The following is a 25,843-nucleotide window of genomic DNA, read 5'->3' on the forward strand; positions in this document are numbered from 1 at the left end:
TTTGTTCTCTAGTTCAACCATGAGCTTATGCACCCCTTGTTTCTGTCACTTATTAGCACATGACCATGGGGAAGTTATATAGCCTCTCTGTAGCTCAGTTTCATCATCTATAAAATGAAAGTATAAAAATATCTACATAATAATAGAGTTATTGTGAGCATTAAATGAGTGCTCAGAACAGCACCAGGCTCATTGTAAATCCTCAATGAGTGGGTTATCATCATTATCAGTTATCATCACTCTCAGCACAAGCCTGGCTGACTCCACAGGAAAGCATTATAGTCAACATTGACACTGTCAACAAATGTTTGGTTACAAAGTAATATTCCTGTTATAAATATTCTGGGATATACTTATTAACAGTTTCTGGGTACTCCCTCTAAAACTTGGGTGGAACAGTAATAACCAACTTCACTATATATTGTGCCCAAAGTTTTGAATTCCCTTCAAAAGAAAAGTGTTACAAAATTGCTGAACTCTGGTATTTTACTAAATTTGTGAGCATACCTTTCCAAAGTAATGAGGGAATTTGTGTTGATCTTCAATGACATGGGCAAACCCTCCCTGGAGGCCAAAATTCACAGAGAAGTAAGGAAAGCCTCTGGGTACCTAAATAAACAGATAAATCACACATGAATACAGCATGAAATCAGAAAGTTATGCTTAATCCCTCTTCCTACTTAAGCATCCCTCAAGACAAACGTACACACTGAATTTCCAGTTCTATAGGTATTTAAACAATAACTTAACTTCTTAAATAAAACATTTCATTTGGTAGTCTTTCAGCTAGATAGTGCTTTATAATATCCAGCAATTATAATCAGAACCAATTATTTTTCTGTCTTTTGGGGAAACAGGAAAGAAAAGGCATTTTTAAAATATATAACAACCGAGTAATTTTCCTTAGACTATGCAAATAGAGATTAAGGATATGCTTTCTTATATTTTCCTCACAATGCAGAGGTATAACATCCCTGAGATTTTACTACTATTTATTGATCAAAGATAAATTAAACATGAACAATCATAGTTTTTATTAACTGGTGGGGTGGGTATAGAAATTTTTAGTTTACCAACCTTGTTTCAAAATATTTCCATGATTAACTATTATCTTTCCCTCTCTTTTTTCCCTCCCTCTTTCTATACACACTCAAGCACGGACACACACACACACACAAACACACACACGTGTGCATGCATGAAGTATTTTAAACTCTGTCTTGATTGGAAAAGGCCATAATTTCTAGCTTTAAAAATTAAGTAGATCTTGTGTCCTTGCAAGTTTTTCCTCCAAGCCCTTATTCTGTCACTAGAAAGTATTCAAACTGGTCAATTTAAAGTAATATCTCTCCCCTCTAATCCCCTTATACAGTCAGCATTTACTAATTTTGGCAGTGAATTACATATTTCTACTTAACTATATATATTTTGTATTGTGTCCTCAGGAAGGCATGACTTGGAAAGAGATAGTATGGTATGGTGGAAGAAGAGTGGTCATCTTGAAATAGTATAAAGCAATTAAAGTTGGGGCTTATAAAGAGTTGTTCAGGTTATAGGAAAAGCATAATGAAAAAGTAATCAGTTTACAAAATAGTACAATATGTAAAATGCAGAGAAATGGGTTACTACTTTGTGCTTTTTAAAAATATTTTCACATTTTAAAATAAAATGTGAAAACATGTATGACATAGACAATTAGGAAAAAAATAAAGAGACAGACAAGGCTATAATCACAGCTCTGATACTTATAACTATGTAACTTCAGGCAAGTTATTTAACATCTGTGAGTCTCATGAGAAATATGAAGAGCTCAGAAGTTTGCTATGAAGATCAAATAGAAAAATGCATATAAATGCTTGGCACAGAGAATATTATTCAAATATGACTTTCATTTCCATCTATTAATAGTGCTTTGTGCAAATCTGGTAGTCAAAGAAAAAGGAATGGAAGACTCCATTAAAAAATATATATATATATATTTAACATCTTTATTGGACTATAATTGCTTTACAATGGTTAGTTTGTTTTATAACAAAATTAATCAGCTACACATATACATATGTCCCCATATCTCTTCCCTCTTGCACCTCCCTCGCCCCCATCCTCCCTACTCCACCCCTCTAGGTGGTCACAAAGCACCAAGCTGTTCTCCCTGTGCTATGCAGCTGCTTCCCACTAGCTATCAGTTTTACATTTGGTAGTGTATATATGTTCATGCCACTCTCTCACTTTGTCCCAGTTTACCCTTCCCTCGCCCTGTGTCCTCAAGTCCATTCTCTAGTAGGTCTGTGTCTTTATTCCCATCCTGCACCTAGGTTCTTCATGATCATTTTTCTTTTTTTAGATGCCATACATGTGTTAGCATACGCTATTTGTTTTTCTTTTTCTTTTTCTGACTTACTTCACTCTGTATGACAGGCTCTAGGTCCATCCACCTCACTACAAATAACTCAATTTCATTTCTTTTTATGGCTGAGTAATATTCTATTGTATATATGTGCCACATCTTCTTTATCAATTCATCAGTCGATGGACACTTAGGTTGCTTCCATGTCCTGGTTACTGTAAATAGAGCTGCAATGAACATTGCAGTACATGACTTTTTGAATTATGGTTTTCTCAGGGTATATACCAAGAAGTGGGATTGCTGGGTCATATGGTAGTTCAAGTTTTAGTTTTTTAAGGAACCTCCATACTGTTCTCCATAGTGGTTGTATAAATTTCCATTCCCACCAAAAGTGCAAGAGGGTTCCCTTTTCTCCACACCCTCTCCAGCATTTACTGTTTGTAGATTTTTTGATGATGGCCATTCTGACAGGTGTGAGGTGATACCTCATTGTAGTTTTGATTTGCATTTCTCTAATGATTAGTGATGTTGAGCATTCTTTCATGTGTTTGTTGGCAATCTGTATATCTTCTTTGGAGAAATGTCTATTTAGGTCTTCTGCCCATTTTGGATTGGGTTGCTTGTTTTTTTGATATTGAGCTGCATGAGCTGCTTGTAAATTTTGGAGATTAATCCTTTGTCAGTTGCTTCATTTGCAAACATTTTCTCCCATTCTGAGAGCTGTCTTTTCATCCTGTTTATGGTTTCCTTTGCTGTGCAAAAGTTTTGAGTTTCATTAGGTCCCATTTGTTTATTTTTGTTTTTATTTGCATTTCTTTAGGAGATGGGTCAAAAAGGATCTTTCTGTGATTTATGTCATAGAGTGTTCTGCCTATGTTTTCCTCTAAGAGTTTGATAGTGTCTGGCCTTACATTTAGGTCTTTAATCCATTTTGAGTTTATTTTTGTGTATGGTGTTAGGGAGTGTTCTAATTTCATTTTTTTACATGTAGCTGTCCAGTTTTCCTAGCATCACTTATGAAGAGGCTTCTTTTCTGATTTGGATTTCTTTTATTTCTTTTGCTTCTCTGATTGCTGTGGCTAAAACTTCCAAAACAATGTTGCATAATAGTGGTGAGAGTGGGCAACCTTGTCTTGTTCCTGATCTTAGTGGAAATGGTTTCAGTTTTTCACCATTGAGGATGATGTTGGCTGTGGGTTTGTCATATATGGCCTTTATTATCATTAAAATATTTTTGCTATCTGAAGTAGATCAACATGTGTGAGACATGAATTTGAATGGCTAAAATCATGTTGTAGACTACATTAATTAAAGAACAGTACTTCGAGGAAGAGATAACTTCAGAAAGCAATTTATGGCGACACTGCCCATGTTTTTTGTTTGTATTACACTGTGTTTGGCAGAAAAAATGGCTTCCTAAATATGTCAATGTTCCTATCCCATATTTGCCATGAATATGTTACATTATATGGCAAAAAGGACCTTGCAGATACAATTAAGTTAGGGATCTTGAAATGGGGAGATTATCCTGGGTTATATAGCATAGGATAGGAGGGTCAGAGTCAGAGAAAGAGTGGAAGATCCTATACTGGTTGACTTTGAACACAAAGGAAAGGACCACAAGCCATAGAATCCAGGTGGTTTCTAGAAACTGAAAAAGGCAAGGGAATGGATTCTCCCTGAGAGCCTCCAAAAAAAAAAAAAAAAAAAGTAGGCCTGCTATCACCTTGATTTAGCCTAGTGAAACCCAGTTCATATTTGTGACTTTCTGAACTATGAGATAACAAATGTGTTGTTTATAAAGCACTAAGTTTGTGGTAATTTGTATATATCAATACATACCAGAGCTCAACAACATATGGCATAATTGCCAAGATGGCAAAATGAACACATTATTTCTAAACAAAGAACAGTTGCTGCCACAAGCAACTCTTCTCTCACTGCAGGCTGCAAAAGGTACAACCTAATGTCTTGCCTGAAGAGTTGTGAGTCAGTAGGCATTGCAAAGGATCCAGTATCAAAGTATATGTACATTTAGCACTTTCCTTTTCCTGCCTTGACCAGCCAGAGGGATAGAAGTTGGAACTTTGGTACCACCCATGAAGAGTGCTGACTGAATTACAGCAAAAAATTTTATTGATGATAGGAAAACAGTAGTATTTGAGCTTTCCCCTTTTAATATTCCAGATTTTAATCCTGACTTCCTATAATTGTCCTCATATTTGACAGTCTTAGGGTAAACCCAAATTTTCCTTGAGGTGGACTTTGCTTAGTTCTGAAAGTCAAACCCGAGATGTCTTAGATGCTATAGTAATCACAAAATTTCATTTAAAAATTATATTAAAAAGTTGAGGAAGAATTCATGTGAAATCTCAATAAAATTGTCTTGTGAAAAAAGACCACTTTCTTGACAAGTTACTGAATATTATGCAACTCCTCTGCAATGAACATTCAGATGTGTTTTTCTTGTATATTTCCATGAACTCCACACTACACTGCAAAGAAATCAAAAGCCCCAGAGAAAATAAAGAAAATAGACATAAAAAAGAGAAGCTTATACTCACACGAATAAAAGCATAAATCAACAGAGAATCAGAATGAATTACAAATATGTGAATCTCTACTAACAGCCAAGAATCCACTATGGAAGAAAAAATCACCACATCCACAACACACACATAAAATACTTTATGAAACTACTAAGGATATAGAGTTTTTTAAAAGAAGGATAATGGGGTTTCTTCTGAATAAAAATAATGTTAAAATAAATCAAGATTGCTCACTTCATGCTCAGAAACATAATTATCATTTTAAAAAGACACTGGAAAGTTTGTTAACCTTGTAAAAAGTGACCTGCTTTGAAATTATTCTTATACTCAAGTTCTCTTCACAACTCCATCCACATAATTATCAAATCCTAAGATAAGAGTGACCTCAAGAGGTCATCTGGTTCATTCCCCAGCTACTCTCAAATAGTCTCAGATAAAACGCTATGTGGTGATTTAGAAAAGAAAACACTTCAAAGTTGAATATACAACAACCATTCCAAGAATCTGTATGTTTCTTACTGTCTATATTGGTTATTTTAAAATATTAAAATCCTCTAGGTACTTATTTTAGGTATATATCCAGGTTTTAAAAAACAACCTTACAATAGGTACTAGATGGCTTACCAGTAAAAATACTGCATATATAGTGGTTATCATGGAGTTCATATATGTTGATGTATATCTATATCTATCGTTTTAAACTGATAAGTCATTTAAGTTCAAACACATTCTAAAAGATCCATATTTTTTTATTCCCCCTTCATGTTTTCTATTTTTGATGTCATATTTTACCTATTTATGCCTATCCCTTACCTGTTCATTGTAGTTATATTTAATTTTAAAATCTTTGTCTTTTAACCTTTCTAATTGTTCATTTAAGTGGTTGATCCACTGCCTTTACTTGCCTTTAACAGTGAGGTTTTTCCCTTCCTGTATTTTCTTATTTCTTGTTGTGGTCCTTTCTTTTTCACTTGAAGAAGACCCCTTAACATTTTTTGTGAGGTCACTTTAGTACGGATGAACTCTTTAGTTTTTTCCTTTTAGCACTTTAAATATATCATGCCACTCCCTTTTGGCCTGCAAAGTTTCTGCTGAAAAACCAGCAGATAGCCTTATGGAAATTCCCTTGTCATAAATGTTTTTTCTGGTTGACTTTAAAATTCTCTCTTTACCTTTATTTTTTCCCATTTTAGTTATTATATGTCTTGGTGTGGTTCTCTTTGGGTTCATCTTCTTTGGGACTCTCTGTGCTTCCTATACATGGATATATATTTCCTTCTTCAGGTTCAGGAAGTTTTCAGCCAAAATTCCATCAAATACATTTTCTATCCCTTTCTCTCTCTCTTCTCTTTCTGTGACCCCTACAATGCAAATTTAGAATGTCTGATGTTGTCCCAGAGGTCCCTTAAGCTAGGCTCATTTAAATTTTTTTTTTATTTTTCCTGTTCTGATTGGGTGATTTTCACTATTCTGTATTCCAGGTTGCTTATGCATTCTTCTATATCACCTAATCTCTGGTTAATTCCTTCTAGTGTATTTTTCACTTCAGTTATTACATTCTTCAGCTCTGATTGGTACTTTTTTATATTTTCTAATTCTTTGTTAAAATTCCCACTCTGTTCATTTATTTTTTTTCCCCAAGTTGAGTTAGCTTTCTTATTACTATTGCTCTGAACTCCTTATCAGGTAAATTATTTATCTCTGTTTCAGTAGGGTTTTATTCATTTGAAACATATTCCTCTGTCTGCATGACAGTAGGTCAAAGAGTTACCTATACTTGTCTTGAAGATATGTCCTTGTGTGGGAGCATCCCAATGCAGTTTGTGTGTGCACAGTGGTTTCAGTGAGAGCTCGATCTGAAGTAAGCCCAGGGTGCCCTGACAGCCACTGCCTTGGTGGGAGGTAGAGCCAGAGCCATGTTTGAGCTGGGCCTTCTCCTATGCTCAATGGCAGTCACTGCCCTACTGGGGGTGGGATCCAGGCCCAAGAGCTGAAGCAGGAGCCGTGAGGAACCTGCACTTCTCCCAGGTGTGATGGCAGTCTCCACCTTAATTGTGAGCATGGTCAGGGACTGAGGGCTTGGGGCTGCACTTTGAAGTGGTTCCACTTTTTCCTTGATGCACGTACTTTGGTAAGAGGCTAGATCAGGGTTGGAGGAGTTGGAGCCACACTACTGAGCTGCCTCCACTCCTTCCCAAGTGTGTTGCTCCCATCCTAGTCAGAGGCAGGGCCAGGGTCCAACCAAGTCCTGTTCCCTACGAGTGTGTGCACTCTTGTTGGCAACTGCAGCCTTGACCTTAGCAGGGAGCAACAGCAGAGCAGCAGGGGCTAGAGTAGGAGTCCAGTGCAAACTTGGGGGAACACTGGGGTGGTCCTGGCAAGCCGGCCAGAGCATCATCAAGTTTTCAATCTGCTGCCTCCATCCTGGGACTGTGAGCAAGCAAGTCTGTGTGCAAGCTCCTCAAGAGCAGAGTTTCCATTTATTACAGCACTCAGGTAAGCCCCACTGTTCTTCTAACCCAGACAGGCTCATCTTCCTCTTGCTGGACCACAGAGATGGAATGCCTAATGTGTGGATTGAATGCTCTGCTCCCCAAGGAAGATCCTAAACATGTGATATCTCTCTCCTCTCTAGGTCACTCTCTAGGGGAGTCAGTCCCAACTAGATCGCTTCTCCCCCCCTCTTATCAGACTCTGTGGTTCTTTCTTTACAGTCTAGGTTGCAGAAGAGCTGTTCTGCTAGTCTTTAAGTCACCTTTAGTGAGACTTGTTTTATATGTAGTTGTAGTCTTGATGTGTTTGTGAGGGGAGGTGGGCTCAGCGTCGTGCTACTCCACCATTTTGATTCCACCCCTCCCCTAAAATATTTTCAACTGCCATTAAAATCATGTTCTAAAAAAATATTCAATGGCATTGGAAATTATGATATGAGAAGTGAAAAACTTAAGCACAAAAGATGTATGTACATTAGATACCTTTTTCTATAAGATCATGAATTGGACATTTGTGGGGTGTTGTTTTGTTTTTCAATACACTGTCCGTCCCAATTCACCAGCAAGGGAAAAGAAAAAGACTACAGGCAAATTGTAAAATTATTTGTCTAGTTCTGTGAAAAATGCCCTTGGTATTTTGATAGGGATTGCACTGAATCTATAGATTGCCTTGGGTGGTAGGGTCATTTTAACAAAATTGACTCTCCCAGTCTAAGAACATAGTATATCTTTCCATCTTTTTGTTTTATCTTCAATTTCTTTCATCAGTGCCTTATAGCTTTCAGAATAGAGCTCTTTTGCCACCTTAGTTAGATTTATTCCTAGGTATTTTATTCTTTTTGATGTGATGGTAAATGGGATTGTTTCCATAATTTCTCTTTCTGATAGATCATTGTTAGTGTATAGAAATGCAACAGACTTCTGTACATTAATTTTGTATTCTGCAACTTTGCTGAATTCATTGATGATATCTAGTAGTTTTCTGGTGGTGTGTTTTGGATTTTTCTATGTATAGTATCATGTCATCTGCAAACAGTGACAGTTTTACGTCTTCCTTTCCAATTTGGATTCTTTTTTTTTTTTTTTTTGAGGTACGCGGACCTCTCACTGCTGTGGCCTCTCCCACTGCAGAGCACAGGCTCCGGACACGCAAGCCCAGCGGCCATGGATCACGGGCCCAGCCGCTCTGCGGCATGTGGGATCCTACAGGACCGGGGCACGAACCCGCGTCCCCTGCACCGGCAGGCAGACTCTCAACCACTGCGCCACCAGGGAAGCCCCTGGATTCTTTTAATTTCTTTTTCTTCTCTGTTATGGCTTGGATTTCCAAAACTATGTTGAATAAAAGTGGTGACTCTGGACATTCTTCTTATTCCTTATCTTAGAGGAAACACTTTCAGCTTTTCCCCATTGAGTATGATGTCAGCTGTGGGTTTGCCATATACGGCCTTTATTATGTTGAGGTATGTTCCCTCTATGCCAGCTTTGTGGAGAGTTTTTATCATAAATGGACGTTGGATTTTATCAAAAGCTTTTTCTGCATCATATGGTTTTTATTCATCAATTTGTTAATGTGGTGTGTCACAGTGAATTGTGAATACTGAAAAATCCTTGCATCCCTGGGTTAAATCTCACGTGATCATGGTGAATGATCTTTTTAATGTATTGTTGGATTCATTTTGATAGTATCTGTTGGGGACTTTTGCATCTATGTTCATCAGTGATAATGACTTGTAATTTTCTTTTTTGTGATATCTTTGGTTTTGTTATCAGGGTGATGTTGGCCTCAGAAAATGAGTTTGGAAGTGTTCCTTCCTCTGCAATTTTTTGGAATAGTTTCAGAAGGATAAATGGTAGAATTCACCTGTGAAGCCATCTGGTTCTAGACTTTTGTTTGTTGGGAATTTTAAAATTAGTGACTCAATTTCATTACTGGTAATTGGTCTGTTCATCTTTTATATTCTTAGTTCAGTCTTGGGAGATTGTACCTTTGAAACACTCTGAATAGCCAAAACAATCTTGAGAAAGAAAAACAAACCTGGAGGAATCATGCTCCCTGACTTCAGATTATACTACAAAGCTACAGTCATTAAAACAGTATGATACTGGCATAAAAACAGACACATAGATCAATGGAATAGAATAGACAGCCCAGAAATAAACCTACACACTTAATGGTGAATTAATCTATGACAAAGGAGACAAGAATATACAATGAAGAAAAGACAGTCTTTTCAATAAGTAGTGCTGGAAAAACTGGATAGCTACATGTTAAAGAATGAAATTAGAACATTCTCTAATACCATACAAAAACAAAATTCAAAATGGATTAAAACCTAAATTTAAGACTTGATACTATAAAACTCCTAGACGAAAATACAGGCAGAACACTGATTGACATGAATCACAGGAATATTTTTTTGGATCAGTTTCCTAGAGTAAATGAAATAAAAGCAAAAATAAACAAATAGGACCTAAGTAAATTTAACAGCTTTTGCACAGCAAAGGAAATCATCAACAAAATGAAAAGACAAACTCCTAAATGAGAGAAATTTTTGCAAAGGATATGACCAATAAGGGATTAAAATCCAACATATATAAACAGCTCATACAACTCAATATCAAAAAACCAAAAAACTCGATTAAAACAAGGACAGAAGAACTGAATAGATATTTTTCCAAAAAGGAAATGAAGATGGCCAACAGGCATACGAAAAGATGCTCAACATTGCTAATCATCAGGGAAATGCAAATCAAAACCAAAACTGCAATGAAATATCACCTCACACCTTCAGAACGGCTTCTGTTAAAAAGAAAACAGGGCTTCCCTGGTGGCACAGTGGTTGAGAGCCCGCCTGCAGATGCAGGGGACACGGGTTTGTGCCCCGGTCCGGGAAGATCCCACATGCGGAGCGGCTAGGCCCATGAGCCACAGTGGCTGAGCCTGCACATCCAGAGCCTGTGCTCCGCAACGGGAGAAGCCACAACAGTGAGAGCCCGCGTACGGCCAAAAAAAAAAGAAAAGAGTCATGTGACACAATGTTCATTGCAGCTCTATTTACAATAGGCAGGACATGGAAGCAACCTAAGTGTCCATCGACTGATGAATGGATAAAGAAGATGTGGCACATATATACAATGGAGTATTACTCAGCCACAAAAAAAAAACGAAATTGAGTTATTTGTAGTGAGGTGGATGGACCTACAGTCTGTCATACGGGGTGAAATAAGTCAGAAAGAGAAAAACAAATACCGTATGCTAACACATATGTATGTAATCTAAAATAAAAAAAAGGTTATGAAGACGTAGCAGCAAGACAGGAATAAAGACATAGACGTAGAATGGACTTGAGGACACGGGGTGGGGGAGGGTAAGCCGGGAAGAAGTGAGAGAGTGGCATGGACTTATATATACCACCAAATGTAAAATAGATAGCTAGTGGGAAGCAGCCACATAGCACAGGGAGATCAGCTCAGTGTTTTCTGACCACCTAGAGAAGTGGGATAGGGAGGTTGGGAGGGAGAGGCAAGCGGGAGGAGATATGGGGATATATGTATATGTATAGCTAATTCACTCTGTTATAAAGCAGAAACTAACACACTATTGTAAAGCAATTATACTCCAATAAAGATGTTAAGAAAAAAAAAGGGATTTAGCTGCATTACTATAGAACTTCATTTACACAAACGGGCAGCAGGCTGGATTTAGCACACAGAGTGCAGTTCCCAACTCCTGCACTAGAATATAAGCTACACAAAGCCTTTGTTTTGTTCCATTATGTATAAAAAGCATCTAGAACAGTGCCTGGTAAATAGCAGGCACTCAATAAACATTCATATAATACTCTTGAAATAGAAAAAGCAATCCACAGTTCTATTATATATCTATTCCATTTAATGTGTATTTCTAGAAAAGAGGGAGGTCATTACAGAAGTACTCAACTTAAGGGTAACTTGTATCTAAAATCTGATCTTCAAATCAAGATTAAACTATGAAGCATGGTTAGTAAAGTCTCTAAAAGAATAATGTACCCATCATCTAACTCAACTACTGTTTTAAAGGACCATAACAGTGAACCTTTGTATAAGTAAAAAAAAAAAAAAAAAAAAAGAGAGAGAGAGAGTTCCATGTTCAAAATAGAGCCTTTAGGAAAATGTTTTCCTCATTATAATTTCAGTAACAAGAAGGCATCTCTCCTCACTTGTCCAAGAGGCTGAGAATCCCGTTAAGAGGAACTTTCATGGCAGAGTCTTATGGTTATCATGAACAATCATAGGGACTACAGTGGCAGAGCACCAAAAGATCAGGAATAAACATTCAAATAAGCAATTAAAGAAATAAGGATTTGCTAGACCATGTAGGATGAAAATAATTTATTTATTTATGGAATTATATTTACTTCACCTTTGATCACTCAGCCAAATGGTCTCTTTCTCAAATAAGATATGGAAATTACAAAGATCCTAACCAGTAGGGTTATTTCTTATATTTTAAAAAAATAATACTTACAGACTTTCTGATATCTTTTGAAGAGAGATCAATTAATTTCTTGTTCATAGACCATTCTTCATCAGTTTCCATTATGGCTTTCTAAGAAATAGCCATTTGTCAATTAAAAAGTAATACACAAGTAAATACAAAGAGTTTAATAGTGAAGTAATATGGTGAATTAATTGTAAGGTATAATGTACATGTTAGGTTATTATTTTGAACGAATTAAGCCTTTAATTTCTGTTATTTGAAATTGGAATTTCTTGATTTCATACAAGTCTTATCTTTAGCCAAAATAATAGTATTTTACTCATTCTCAACTCTTGTACTAACTTTAGCTCACCTTTACATGACAAAAACAATCCTTAGTAAGACCAAGCAATTTAATATTGAACGTAATTTATGAACATAAAGTTCACAAATTCCTTACGCCATTCATAGACATCTACTCAAATAAATTCATTTTGTTTTATTGTTCTTCTTCCATATATAAGAACAGTAATTTATGTGCTTTCTGGCAACCAAATACTTGAACTATTTCTGGCCATAGAAAAAAGGAGTAAAAATGCATGGAAAAAAATACATAGACATGGAATTATAAGACTTTCTAAGCTAATCAATATGACTAGTGTTTATGGTAAATAAATATTTAATAGAAAGAAAATCCATGGTGATAATTATAAAATAATGTCATTTTATACATCATTACTAATGAAGCAAATTCTAAAGGTGAAATTAACATTCAAATAAGCATAGTTTAAATACATCAGGTATACTGCTGCTCCCTATTTAAAAGACATGGATTGCTTGTGTTGACACTATAATGTAGCACATTCAATATAAAATTGAAGCTAAATCAAATAAGTACATCTTTAACGATCATATAAAAGATACAAAATAAAAGTGGCATACCATTCTGCTAAGAGATGACATTTCTGTCACTCACCATGAGCAACAGTAGCTGCTCTATGTTGTGCCCTATGTACTTCAATACCTATAGTCACAATCTCCTAGGGCTCACTGAGGAAGTACAAGAGAAAAAAAAAATTGAAAGAAAGCATAATAATCTCTTTCTCAATTGATTCTCTTTAATACAGGACTGACATGGATTTGGGAATTATCTGGCTTGTTTTCCTATACTTTAATAGCATGACTTCAAAGCAAATAATCAGATTGTTTTTAAAAATTTCTATAGGAAAAGTTGATTTTCACCACCTCATCAACCTTAACAGGTTTAATAATCCTTTTTTAAAATAATTCTTTTTATTGGGATTTACAGTCCATATTAATTAAAATTTACCATCCTATATTGTCTAAATGTTGCCTCTGCAAGTTTCTATACCACCTCACAAAACATTATCTTCTTCTTTAATTGTACACGTTACTATTTCATATATGGTTCTACATTTACAAATTTATATTAGTCTATAAATTACACTGCACTCAGGTCAGTATCAAACAAATGCTATTTAGTTAAACCTGCTTGAATATTATAATGACACAATTGCTTAAGAACTCTAATCATTTATTACAATGTCCAAAGATGTATGTCAAGGTTAGATTTTAGTTTCTTTTTACAAAAAGCATGATGAGGTATTAAATACTAAAACTTGCAGCAATAACTTGTCTCTGCAATTGTAATTTTTTTTTTTTTTTAGCCATTGTAATTTGTACTGTTTGCATGTAACTATGTTTGGCTCTAAGGAATTTAAATTATAAGTTTTCTAGAGTTATGACCACAATTTTGACTTGAAAGTACTTCCAGGTAGAACTTGATTTTTCATTTGAGAAATGAGAAATTAAAATAGAAATTATAAATTACCATTTGATAGTATATTCATACTTACAAATAAGCATGCTTTTTAAAGGTCAAAATCCCAAATTTCTTCTACAGAAATTTATATAGTAGAATTTTTTGTGCTTTACTTCATTTCTTTGTATGATATAAAATTTGATAAGTACATAGGAGAAAAATATCAGAATAAAGATAACTATTCATAAAACCATAATATAGCAAAAAATAAGTATGCCTGTAAAGACTATCCATAAATACCTTAAAATAGATGGGAGCCATATCACCCACTTCCTTTGGGAGAGGAATGCATTCATAAACCATATGATACTGTTTCTTCAAGCTCATGTTCGTTTCTAAAAAGATACAGTCCAATCCTTTATCTTCAAACATCTTTACCAATGATTTTCTAAACATCTGAAGAGAGGCAAATGGCTAGGTAAATAACTCACTGAGAAGAGATTCAAAATATGAAAACAATAAAAAGTATAATAAATTCTTTTAAAATAAAAAAATAGTAAACAATGTTTGAACTCTACAATGTTACCTTATAGTTACTTTACTTTCTAAATCTACCACATAATTTCACATAGTTAAGCAAGCAACATATTTCTTTAACTGAAACGCACTCTGCTCAGTATTATGTATATATTGGAAACAGTGCCAGTAAACTAAAATAAGAAAAGGAGGAGAGAAAAATCAAATTTAGGTGGTAAAATACATAGAACTGACAGTAAAATCATAGGAAAACATTCAAAAACCAAAAAAGGTACTCTGAGCATGTAGGCATCCTTAAATTCAGTAACAGTCATGCAGAATTCACTTCCAATTGTTTTTCTATCCTCAAAGTAACTTCATTTGCTGGTTCCCTTCATATGTCTTCTGATCCTTCACTTGCAAAGTTTCACTCAGCATAATTCCCTAGAGATTCAACCAGATTGCTGTTGAGACCCTGCCTAGTTATGGCCATGTGGAGATAGAAGTTCAGGTTTTCCATTCAAGCCTTTGTTGACACCCAAAAAGAAGAAAGGCTACAAATTACTGCTGGGTAGGGGTTGGGAGTTCTGGGTTCCAACCAGGTCTCCTCTGATCACTTATTATTGATCACTCATCACTATTCTATTTTCCACTCATTTTATAAAATAAGAACAAGTAGGAAAAAAAATCAAATAATTATAATTTGAGGTAAACTAAAAAGGTACCTAGTAAGCAACAGATACAGGATTCGCTCTACATTTCTAACCACAGCTGTATATATAAGCTCAGCATTTTTTTTTTTTTTTTTTGCGGTACGCGGGCCTCCCACCGTTGTGGCCTCTCCCGTTGGGGAGCACAGGCTCCGGACGCGCAGGCTCAGCGGCCACAGCTCATGGGCCCAGCTGCTCCGCAGCATGTGGGATCTTCCCGGACCGGGGCACGAACCCGTGTCCCCTGCATCGGCAGGCAGACTCTCAACCACTGCGCCACCAGGGAAGCCCCAAGCTCAGCATTTTTTAAGATAAAAAAAATAGTAAACAATGTTTAAACTCTACAATGTTACCTTATAGTTACTTTACTTTCTAAATCTACCACATAATTTCACATAGTTAAGCAACATATTTTTAACTGAAACTCACTCTGCTCAGTATTATGTACATATTGGAAACAGTTCCAGTAAACTAAAATAAGAAAAGAGATAAAATCACATTTAGGTGGTAAAATTTAGGTCTAACTGTTGGATGACTGTTCTAGAGTCTATCTGGACAATAGCGAAGAAGACAGACTGAAGATGTCATGGATTATAAATGAAAACTCAAAAGTACTAAAGTAGTAGTGATGCAAGAATAGTTAAATATTATAAAATATATAAACATCATACTTATAGCCTCAAGGAGGACAATACACACTTTTAAGTAATTCATATATATATATATATATATATATATAATACTTTAATTTAAAAATGTGAGTTTAATGGTATAATTTGAGGTTATCACCTCCATTAAAGCAGGATTTCCCCAAGTTCAATACAACAAGTACACTATACATAGTTAAATAATATGCATTCTTTAAAATTTATATGAAAACTAAACAATGAAGAAAGTGTTTTAGTTCATTATCATAAGATACAAAACTATTTTATGCTTCACAGAGATGTAGAGATCTCATGTTACAGGGGCGAAATAAAATTCCCGTGTTACTAGTAGAAAACACTTCATCCTTCAGGTAATCACTATTTTCCATGTTTCTAAACTATGATTACTCACCTAATTGCAATTCCTCATTTAGTTAACACATCTGGACTTATATTCCTTACAATATATTTAATTAGTCTATACTCGAGTGTTACAATTCTTACACATTACAAATCACATTACAAAAAAACTCAGAGAAACACGAGTAAAGGAATTTAAAATAAATATTAAAGTATTTTCATTAAAGATACCAAAGCTATTTAGGGCTGATGATATAATATTAATACTATAATTTATTCAAATTTTCTAAATAGAACATGTCTAAAGATAAGATTATCCAAAGATAAATGTTATGCGATAGTACAGAACATACACATTTAATTCTACACCCTTCATGAAGTGACCCCTCAAAAATGACATTAAGATAATTTTCAAAACAGCATAAAGCTATTAGAACAAAGAAAATGAGAGAAAATACACTAAAAATCAGATAACCCCATAATATCTGACTTAAACACTGGAAAGCTGGTTCACAGTTGGGTGATATAGGAGGAGGGGGTTTAGCAGGGATGGTAAAGAAGAAACTCATGCTGCACTGCAGAATCCTCAAAAGGCTCAGGAATTGGCAGCACCAATGAATTATGGAACTAGAGGTGAAGGTGTAATGAAAAACAGATGGCACAGATGAAAGTCTTTTGAAAAAAAATAACACACCAGATCCCCTCCTCCACACCAGCAGAACACTATAGGATAACCTTCTGGAGAAGGCAAACAACAAAGTTGCTGGGCTAGGAAAACCAGCCACAGTTGAGAGTATACAGTCTGAAAACAGGGGCATCATAAAAAAATGTTACTTAGTGTTCTTAAATGTCTGACATTCTGCCACACCAGCCTTCTTTCCCAACTCAGCTCCCAGAACACTGGAAAGCAGACATAGATGCTCTAAGCAAGAGATCGAAAGAGTGTTTTCTGGAGAGTCTGAGTAGCCCCAAGAAAAAGACCTAATGGTACTAACACTGGAAGTTTTCCACTGAAATGGCCCCACAGTGAAGCCCACTGTAGATAAGCATTAACAATCCCACCACCATACTGCTAATTTGATATTTAAAAAATGGACCTACAGTGTCTGACTATAACATATGTTCAAGCTCATTTGTCAAACTGATAAGAATAAACTTAAAGGGGAACAAGTTTCACTATATATTTAATAAAACTAAAAATTTAGATATTATCATTAGAAATCTGTGATTATTCCCACATGCGCTGCTGAATATCTTTGTATATTCTACTAAACACAAGGTCTAAAATTAAATTTAAATGTTACTAGAGAATGGTGATAAAAATTACTTGAAGGAAGTGGACCCTGAATTTGCAAACATAATTTTTTGCTAAGTCAAATCATTTTTAACATATATTCTCTAAAAGAGGTGAATGACCATAAGGGTATTAACCAGGGCATAATTAGAGTTTTTGTATATATTTGAAAGTAAAAACAAAAATTGAAAAAAAGTACATTTCTTTAAATAAGCTAGAATTCAGATGTTTTCTTCATTCACTATCGTAGAGTAATTTAAACCTTCTAACAACTTCTTTTATCACAAAAGAGAGCTATAATGCCATTATTTACATAAAAAATTTGGCTTTTCCTCCCTCACTCAATTTTCTATAATGCATTTGGCTTACAAAACCTGCTAAACCATAATGTAACCTATACTAGTATATACCACACCTTTGGGCAGAATTAATGAGTGATTTTATCTCTGCATTTCTTACAACACCTGCATTATCTTACACTCATGCACTCAGTATCTCCTGAACTGAATAAATTTCTTCTTTATCCAACTCAGTGTTTTTCATCAAGTAACTTAATTTCTTATAGAAACATATAACATACAGACTAGATTCCTGTATAACTTAAAATCTTTTTGGCACTTTACTTTTGCTCTAAGTTAAATCAGTTTTGCATGTATACATTTTTAAAAAGCATTCTGGAAAAGTCCCCAAATAATCCTGAAAACTAAATCTGCAACACTTTCCACTTGAAATTATTTATTGCACTGGCATCCACTATTAGAAAAAGAAAAACTGTTTTCACATCAAATACACTTATCCACACTCTTACCCTTGCTGGGCCATAGATGCATTAAAACAGTCTGCCCTTTAACTTTCACAGCATAAACTTAAAGATTTCAGGGAGTTAAAAGATGGTATTTCATGAAATACAGTCAAAATATCTCCTCTCTTGGCATCTTTATCAGCATGATACAAAGACTAGTATTAGTCTCTTTAGAAGTCTTAAAATTTTCGTGTTTTCTAACTAGGGGTTCCTATAACCCCTATTCACTTGTCAGTCATTAGAAAAACAGGACCTCCCTCCCTCCTTTCCTTCTTTCCTTCTCTCTTCCTCTCTCTCTTTCTCTCTCTCTCTCTCTCTTTCTCCCTTCCTTCCTTCCTCCCCTCCCTCCCTTTCTCTCTCTCTCTCTCTCTTTTGGTCATTATAAGGTCTTGCAATTCAGCAGCAATTTCACCCACGTTGTGCCTTTCAATTTCTTGAAGATCAGACACAGACACAGACATTCACACACACACACACACACACACATGCACACACACACACAATCCCTGAATCCAAAAGGCTATAAGGGAAAAGTATGGAAATTAAAGCTGGTAACAAAATCATGACAAAAACACAGCAGCAGAAAAGGTCAATGCCATTACAGGAAAATAGGACAATTGCTAAATGTAAACCACTAAGTTCCAAAAATTATTTTTTATTATCTGAAAACATCTTTCCTTTGGCTGTAATTTATTAGCTTACTGTGGTAAGAATGATTATTTCATGTTCCACGAAAACAAATATTAGAAATCTTACATTGATTTCTTTTAAAGTAAAAATAATTATTACTTGATCATAGTTTATTTAGTAGACAAAAGCTTTCAGTTGTATACCTGGAACTACTGTATTATATGACAATTATACCTCAATAAATATTTTTATTTAAAGCTTTCAATAAAGTAAAAAGGTAGTGAGTGGTGAAAACATCATGACCCACAGATATACACAACTATGGAAATGTATACTTGTTTAAATTCAGAAAGTAAAATCATTGAATGAAGGCATAAAACTTGTTAGAATTTATCACAATAGTGTGTAAAAACTGCTCTTGATCATTACAATGATCATGAGCATTATCATGCTGACCTGAATTTCCTCCCAGATGTCTTCATCCAATAAGGTAGCTGCTCTATAGTGCTGCAAAGGGACTATCAAGCAGTGCCCTTCAGTAAGAGATCGAAAGTTGGGTAAACATAAATAAACCTATGGGAAAAAAAGATGCAAAGGTGAAATGTTACTGCTGTTTATTCTCAGTTTTGAAATATGAGCCCCTCGTAGGTTAACATGGCTAACAGTTAATAAAATAAACCTGCTCATAAGTAATATATTATAGTTTAATATTTTAAAGACGTTCACTATTTAAAATTTTAAAATCCATGAATCTGTCTTTCAATAACAAGAAATTTGTTGCATAAGTCTCAATTTTGACTGCTATACCTCAAAGATTAAGCTTACCAAAGGGTAGAATGAATGACACTTTATCCTTCACCTGAGAAAGCTATATGCCTTCAAAGCCCTTGAAACAGCACAAATTTTGCAAAAATAAAAGAAATACATGACCTTGTAATGATACGGAAGTTAAACTGATGCCTATTAATCAGGTCTTACTTCTCTCATTGGCTGAGAAAAGAGAAATAACCTCTGTATGGCTTTACAGAACTGGTTAAGTTCTATTTATTTACATACATGTATTACCTACAAGCTGGTACTATTTTTTTCATTTTACACAAACTGTCTAAAAATAAAAAAGGTCAATTAGTATATATGTAGAGAGGAAAAGGTGTTCATAGAACCATAAATATTCTTCAAGAGGCTTGATCCTATTTTCTATAATTTTTTGCTAGGTTTTAGCTAGAAAAATTTTATGTAAGAGAATTAATTAATGAATTAATAAATTTATTTATTAATTGCTTTACAAAATTATGTAAATTTTTAAAACTTCACTGTAAGAGGAGAAACTAGGAGTGTATGTGGATATGGCTATCTACTTAAATTTACAGTTAAATCCCCAAAATATCCACAATTAAAAACAATATCAGGAATAAGCACTGAAGAGGTGGCCAAGACGCTGGACTAGGAAGACCCTGAGCTCACCTCCTCCCACAGGCACAACAAAATTACAACTAATTACAGAGCAACTACCTGTAAGAACAACCTGAAGACCAGCAGAAAAGATACTCCACAACTAAAGACATAAAGAAGGAACCACAATGAGACAGGCAACAGGGCTGGAGATGCACTTTAGTCAGGACCTACACCCCCAGGTCAGCAACCCACAGACCAGAGGAATACTACAATTATAGAGGTCCTCCGCAAGAAGCAAGGAGTGTGAACCCCACACTGGGCTCCCAGGCAGGGGATTTGCACCATGAAGATGAGCTCCCAGAATGTCTGGCTTTGAAGGCCTGCAAGGTTTGCATATGTGAGAGATCCCAAGGGCAATAGGAAATAGGGACTCGATTCTTAAAGGTTGTCTGCAAAATCTCATATGCTCTGAGTCCTAGCCTGGCACAGAGGCACTAGTTTGAAAGGAGCCTGTTTCAGACCCACTTGCTGTTCTTGGAGAGCCTCCGAAACAGGCAGGAAGCAATTGGGACTCCCCCTGGGGACAGAAAAGCTGGTAGCAGCCATTTTTGGCAGCTTATTCTACCTCAGTAACACCAGCACTGGCAAGCACCATTTCAGAATCCTCCCTCTAGCTTATCAGTGCCAAGGACCAGGCCTGTCCTCCAGCAAACTGGCATCAGCCCTGAGCCCTGCTGGGCATGCAATGAACCACTTGAGAAGCCTACCCCACCTACCAGCAGACAGCAGCAGCCCCACATCCCATAGGTTGAAACAGACAACCATGAGAAAAGCCTACCCTGCACTCCAGCAGGCCTGCAAGTCATGCCAAGAGGCACCACAGCCAACTAAGCTGGGGTTCAGCCCCACATACCAGCTCCCCAATGGAAGTTGACCCTACTGCAACAGAAGGGTACATGCAGCCCATATAGGGGGCACACCTAGGAATAGGGTTCTGGTGACCAAAGGGGTGCATGCTGCCAGGTCCCACAGAATGTCTCTTATATAAAGCTGCTTCTGAAGATGGGGAGAAGTAACTGACATACTTAACACCAAGTAAAAAAAACACAGAATTGGGTAAAATGAGGAGATGAAGGAAATGTCCCAAGTGAAGGAACAAGACATAACCTCAGGAAAAAAAGAAAAGCAACTAAACAAAGGCAATTGACCCAATAAAGAGTTCAAGATAATGATCATAAATATGTTAACTGAACTTGGGAGAAGAAGGGATGAACACAGTGACAATTTCAAAAAAGAGTTAGAAAATACAAAGAAGAATCAAAGAGAACTAAAGAATACAAGAACTAAAAGAAAAATATATACTAGAACGAATCAACAGTAGATTGATTTAGAGGAACTCATACAGAGGAACTGATCAGAGATCTGGAAGATCTGGAAGACAGAGTAGTGGAAATCACTCAAGCTGAACAACAACAAAAAAAAGGGTTTTAAAAATGGGGATAAATTAAGAAAGACCTCTGAGACAACATGAAGCATACTAATATTCACATTATAGGGGTCCCAGAAGGAGCAGGGAAAGAAAAAGGGGTAGAAAGTGTATTCAAAGAAATTATGGCTGAAAACTTCCCTAACCATAAGAAGGAAACAGATATAGGTATAGGAAGCTATGGAGACTTCCAAACAAGATGAACCCAATGTGTCTACACCATGACACATTATAATTAAAATTGCAAAAATTAAAGATGAAGAGAGAATCTTAAGAGCAGCAAGAGAAAAGCAACTAGTTACATATAAGGTAACTCCCATAAGGCTATCAGCTGACTTTTCAGCAGAAATTGCAGGCCAGAAGGGAATGGCATGATATCTTTAAAGAGATGAAAAGAAAAAACCTACAACCAACAATACTCTGATTGGCGATGTCACCATTCAGGTTTGAAGGAGAGTTAAAGTGTTTTAAAGATAAGCAAAAGCTGAAAGAGTTCAGCACTACTAAACTGGCTTTACAAGAAATGATAAAAAGACTTCTCTAAGGAGAAAAGAAAAGGTCATAACTAGAATTATGAAAAGAAGAGTCTCACTGAGAAAGGCAAACATACATTAAAGGTAGTAGATCAACCACTTACAAAGCTAGTAGGAAGGTTAAGAGATAAAAGTAAAAAAATTATCCATACGTGCGATAAGTAGTTAAGGGATACACAAAACAGAAAGGTGTAAAATATGACAACAAAAACATTAAATGTTGGGGGGAGAGCAGTAAAATGTAGTGTGGTTAGAATGAGTATAAACTTAACAGATCATTAATTTAAAATGAAGATTTTATATATATATATGTAAATATATATGTTGTTACATATGAACATCATGGTAACTAAAAAATCAAAAACCAGTAATAGATACACAAAAAAGAAAAAGAAATCCAAATGTAACACTAAAGACAGTCATCAAATCACAAGGAAAGAGAGCAAAAGGAGAAGAAAGGAATGAAGAACTATAAAAAACAACAGGAAAACAATGAACAAAATAGCAACAAAGACACAGAGCAACTAATTTGGTAAAAAAAACAAGAATGATACATATGCTGCTTCCAAGAGATTCATTTCAGATCTAAAGACATACACACTGAAAGTGAGAAAACAAAAGATTGTATTTGATGCAACATGATATACCACATAAAAAAAACTGAAGAGTATAAATCATATGATCATCTCCATAAATGCAGAAAAAGCTTTAGACAAAATTCAAGACCCATTTATAACAAAAACTCAACAAAGTGGGTATACAGAGAACATACACCAATATAATACAGCCATACATGAAAAACTCACAGCCAACATTATACTCAACAGTGAAAAGCTGAAAGCATTTCCTCTAAGATCAGGAATAAAAAGGATGCCCACTCTCACCATCTGTGTTTAGCCACAGCAAACAGAGAAGAAAAGGACAAAAAAAGACTGCAAATTAAAAAGAAGTAAAACTGTCACTGTTTGCAGATGACACAATACTATACATATCAAATCCTAAAGATGCTACAAAAAACTACTATAACAAATAAATGAATTCAGTAAAGTTGCAGGATAAAAAAGATTAATATACAGAAATCTATTATTTTTCTATACATTAATAATAAATTATCAGAAAAAGAAAGCAAGAAATCAAATCCCATACAAAACTGCATCAAAAAGAAGAAAGTACCTAGAAATAAACTTAACTAATCATGTGAAAGACCTATACTCTGAAAACTGTAAGACACTAATGAAGGGAACTGATGATACAAAGAAATGGAGAGATATCCTGTGTTCATGGATTGGAAGAAATAACACGGTTAAAATGTCCATATTATTCAAAGCAATCTACAAGTTTAATACAACCCATATTAAAATAACCATGATATTTTTCACAGAATAAAAGACCCTGAATAGCTAAAGCAACCTTGAGAAAAAAAGAACAAACCATAGGTATCACGCTCCCTGAGTTCAGTTGATACTACAAAGCTACAGTAAAATCATAACAGTATGGTACTGGCACAAAAACAGACACAGAGATCAATGAAGTAGAATAGAAAGCCCAGGAATAAACCCATGAACCTATGGTCAATTAATCTATGGCAGAGGAGGCAAGAATATACAAAGGAAAAGACAGTCTCCTCAATAAGGGGTGCTGGGAAAACTGAACAGCTACATGTAAAAGAATGAAATTAGAACAATTTCTCACACCATATGCAAAAATTAACTCATAAAACTCCTAGAAGAACACTATAGGCAGAACACTCTGTGACAAAAATCATGGTTTATGTTTTTGGATCAGTCTCCTAAGGCAAAAGAAACAAAAGAAAAAATAAACAAATGGGACCTAATTAAACTTAAAAGCTTTTGCACAGCAAAAGACACCATCCACAAAATGAAAAGACAACCTACTGAATGGGAGAAAATATTTGCAAATTATATGACTAATAAGGGGTTAACATCCAAAATATATAAACAGTTCATAAAATTCAGTATCAAAAAAAAAACAACCCAATTGAAAAATGGGCAGAAAACTAGAATAGACATTTTTCCAAGGAAGATATACAGATGGCTAATAGGCACATGAAAAGTTGCTCAACATTTCTAATCAACAGAGAAATGCAAATCAAAGCCATAAAGATATCACCTCACATCTGTGAGAATGGCTATCATCAAAAAGTCTATAAATGACAAATGTTGACAAGGATGTGGAGAAAAGGAAACCCTGTACACTGTTGTTGGGAATGTAAATTGGAAGTCACTACAGAAGACAGTATGGAGGTTCCTCAAAAAACTAAATATAGAACTATCATACAATCCAGCAGTACCCCTCCCAGGTATACATCTGAAGAAAATGAAAACAATAATTGAAAAGACACATCACCCCAATGTTCACAACAGTATTATTTACAATAGCCATGATATGGAAGCAACCTAAGTGTCCATCAACAGATGAATAGATAAGATGTAATATATATACACACACACACACACACACACACAATGGAATATTACTCAGCCATAGTAAAAGAATGAATTCTGCCAATTGTAACAATGTGGATGGATCTAAGAGGTATAATGCTGACTGAAATAAGTCAGACAAAGAAATACAAATACTGTATGTTATCACTTATATGTGGAATCTAAAGAAAATAAAATAAGCAAATGAATAAAATAAAACAAATACAGAGAACAAGCTAGTGGTTACCAGTGGAGAGAGGGGTGGGGGAGGGGAAAATAGGGATCGGGGTTTAAGAGATACAAAATTCTATGTATAAAATAAATAAGCAACAAGGCTGTATTGTACAGCACAGGGACATATAGCCATTATTTTGTAATAACTTTAAATGGAGTATAATCTATATAAATACTGAATCACTATGTTATAAACCTGGAACTAACACAATATTGTAAATCAACTATATTTCAATTAAAAAATAACAAATAAATAAAATAAAAAGAAAAGGAAGCAAACTCTTGCCATTTGTATTTAGCCACAGCAATCAGATAAGTAAAAGAAATAAAAGGAATCTAAACTGGAAAGGAAGAAAACTCACTGTTTGCAGATGACATGACACTATATATAGAAAGTCCTCAAGATGCTACCAAAAATACTATTAGAACTAATAAATGAATTCAGTAAAGTTGCAGGACACAAAATTAATACACAGAAATCTGTGGCATTTTTATACACTAATAACAAACAATCAGAAAGAAAAAATTAAGAAAACAGTCTCATTTACAGTTGCATCAAAAATAACAAAATACCTATAAATAAATCTTACCAAGGAGGTAAACAAGTTATACTCTGAAAATTATAAGACATCAATGAAAGAAAATGAAGATGACAAAAATAAATGGAAAGAAATTCTGTGTTCATAGACTGGAAGAAGTAATACTGTTTAAAATGACCATACTACCTAAGGCAACCTGGAGATTCAATGCAATCCCTATCAAAATACCAATGGCATATTTCACAGAACTAGAACAAATAATTCTAAAATTTGTATAAAAATACAAAAGATCCTGAACAGCCAAAACAATCTTGAGAAAGATGAACAAAGTTGGAGGTATCACACTTCCTGATTTCAAATTATACTACAAAGCTATAGTAATCAAAATAGAATGGTACTGGCATTAAAAACAGACACATAGATCAATGAAACAGAATAGAGAGCCCAGAAATAAACCCGTGCTTACATGTTCAATTAATCTACACCAAAAGAAGAATATACAAAAGGGAAAAGATAGCCTCTTCAATAAATGGTGTTGGGAAAACTGGACAGGTACATGCAAAAGAATCAATCTAGACTATTTTCTCACACCATATTAAAAAAAAATTCAAAATGGATTA

At 35.1% G+C, this 25,843-nt stretch overlaps 1 protein-coding gene across 5 annotated transcripts in view; it reads right to left on the reverse strand.

Moving 5' to 3' along the window:
• The window catches only part of CWF19L2 (CWF19 like cell cycle control factor 2), a 208,131-nt gene that overhangs the window by 57,070 nt on the left and 125,218 nt on the right, over positions 1-25,843 (reverse strand). For all 5 annotated transcript variants that reach the window (XM_081241070.1, XM_081241069.1, XM_081241068.1 and 2 more), the window contains exons 14-17: positions 19,049-19,165; positions 13,934-14,089; positions 11,899-11,979; positions 508-609 (exon numbers count right to left, since the gene is read on the reverse strand). In XM_081241070.1, coding sequence (XP_081097196.1) covers positions 508-609; positions 11,899-11,979; positions 13,934-14,089; positions 19,049-19,165 — 456 coding nt within the window. The remainder of the gene's footprint in view (positions 1-507; positions 610-11,898; positions 11,980-13,933; positions 14,090-19,048; positions 19,166-25,843) is intronic.

Source organism: Mesoplodon bidens (assembly GCF_964165515.1).
Source record: "Mesoplodon bidens genome assembly, chromosome: 7".
Taxonomy (NCBI): Eukaryota; Metazoa; Chordata; class Mammalia; order Artiodactyla; family Ziphiidae; genus Mesoplodon; species Mesoplodon bidens.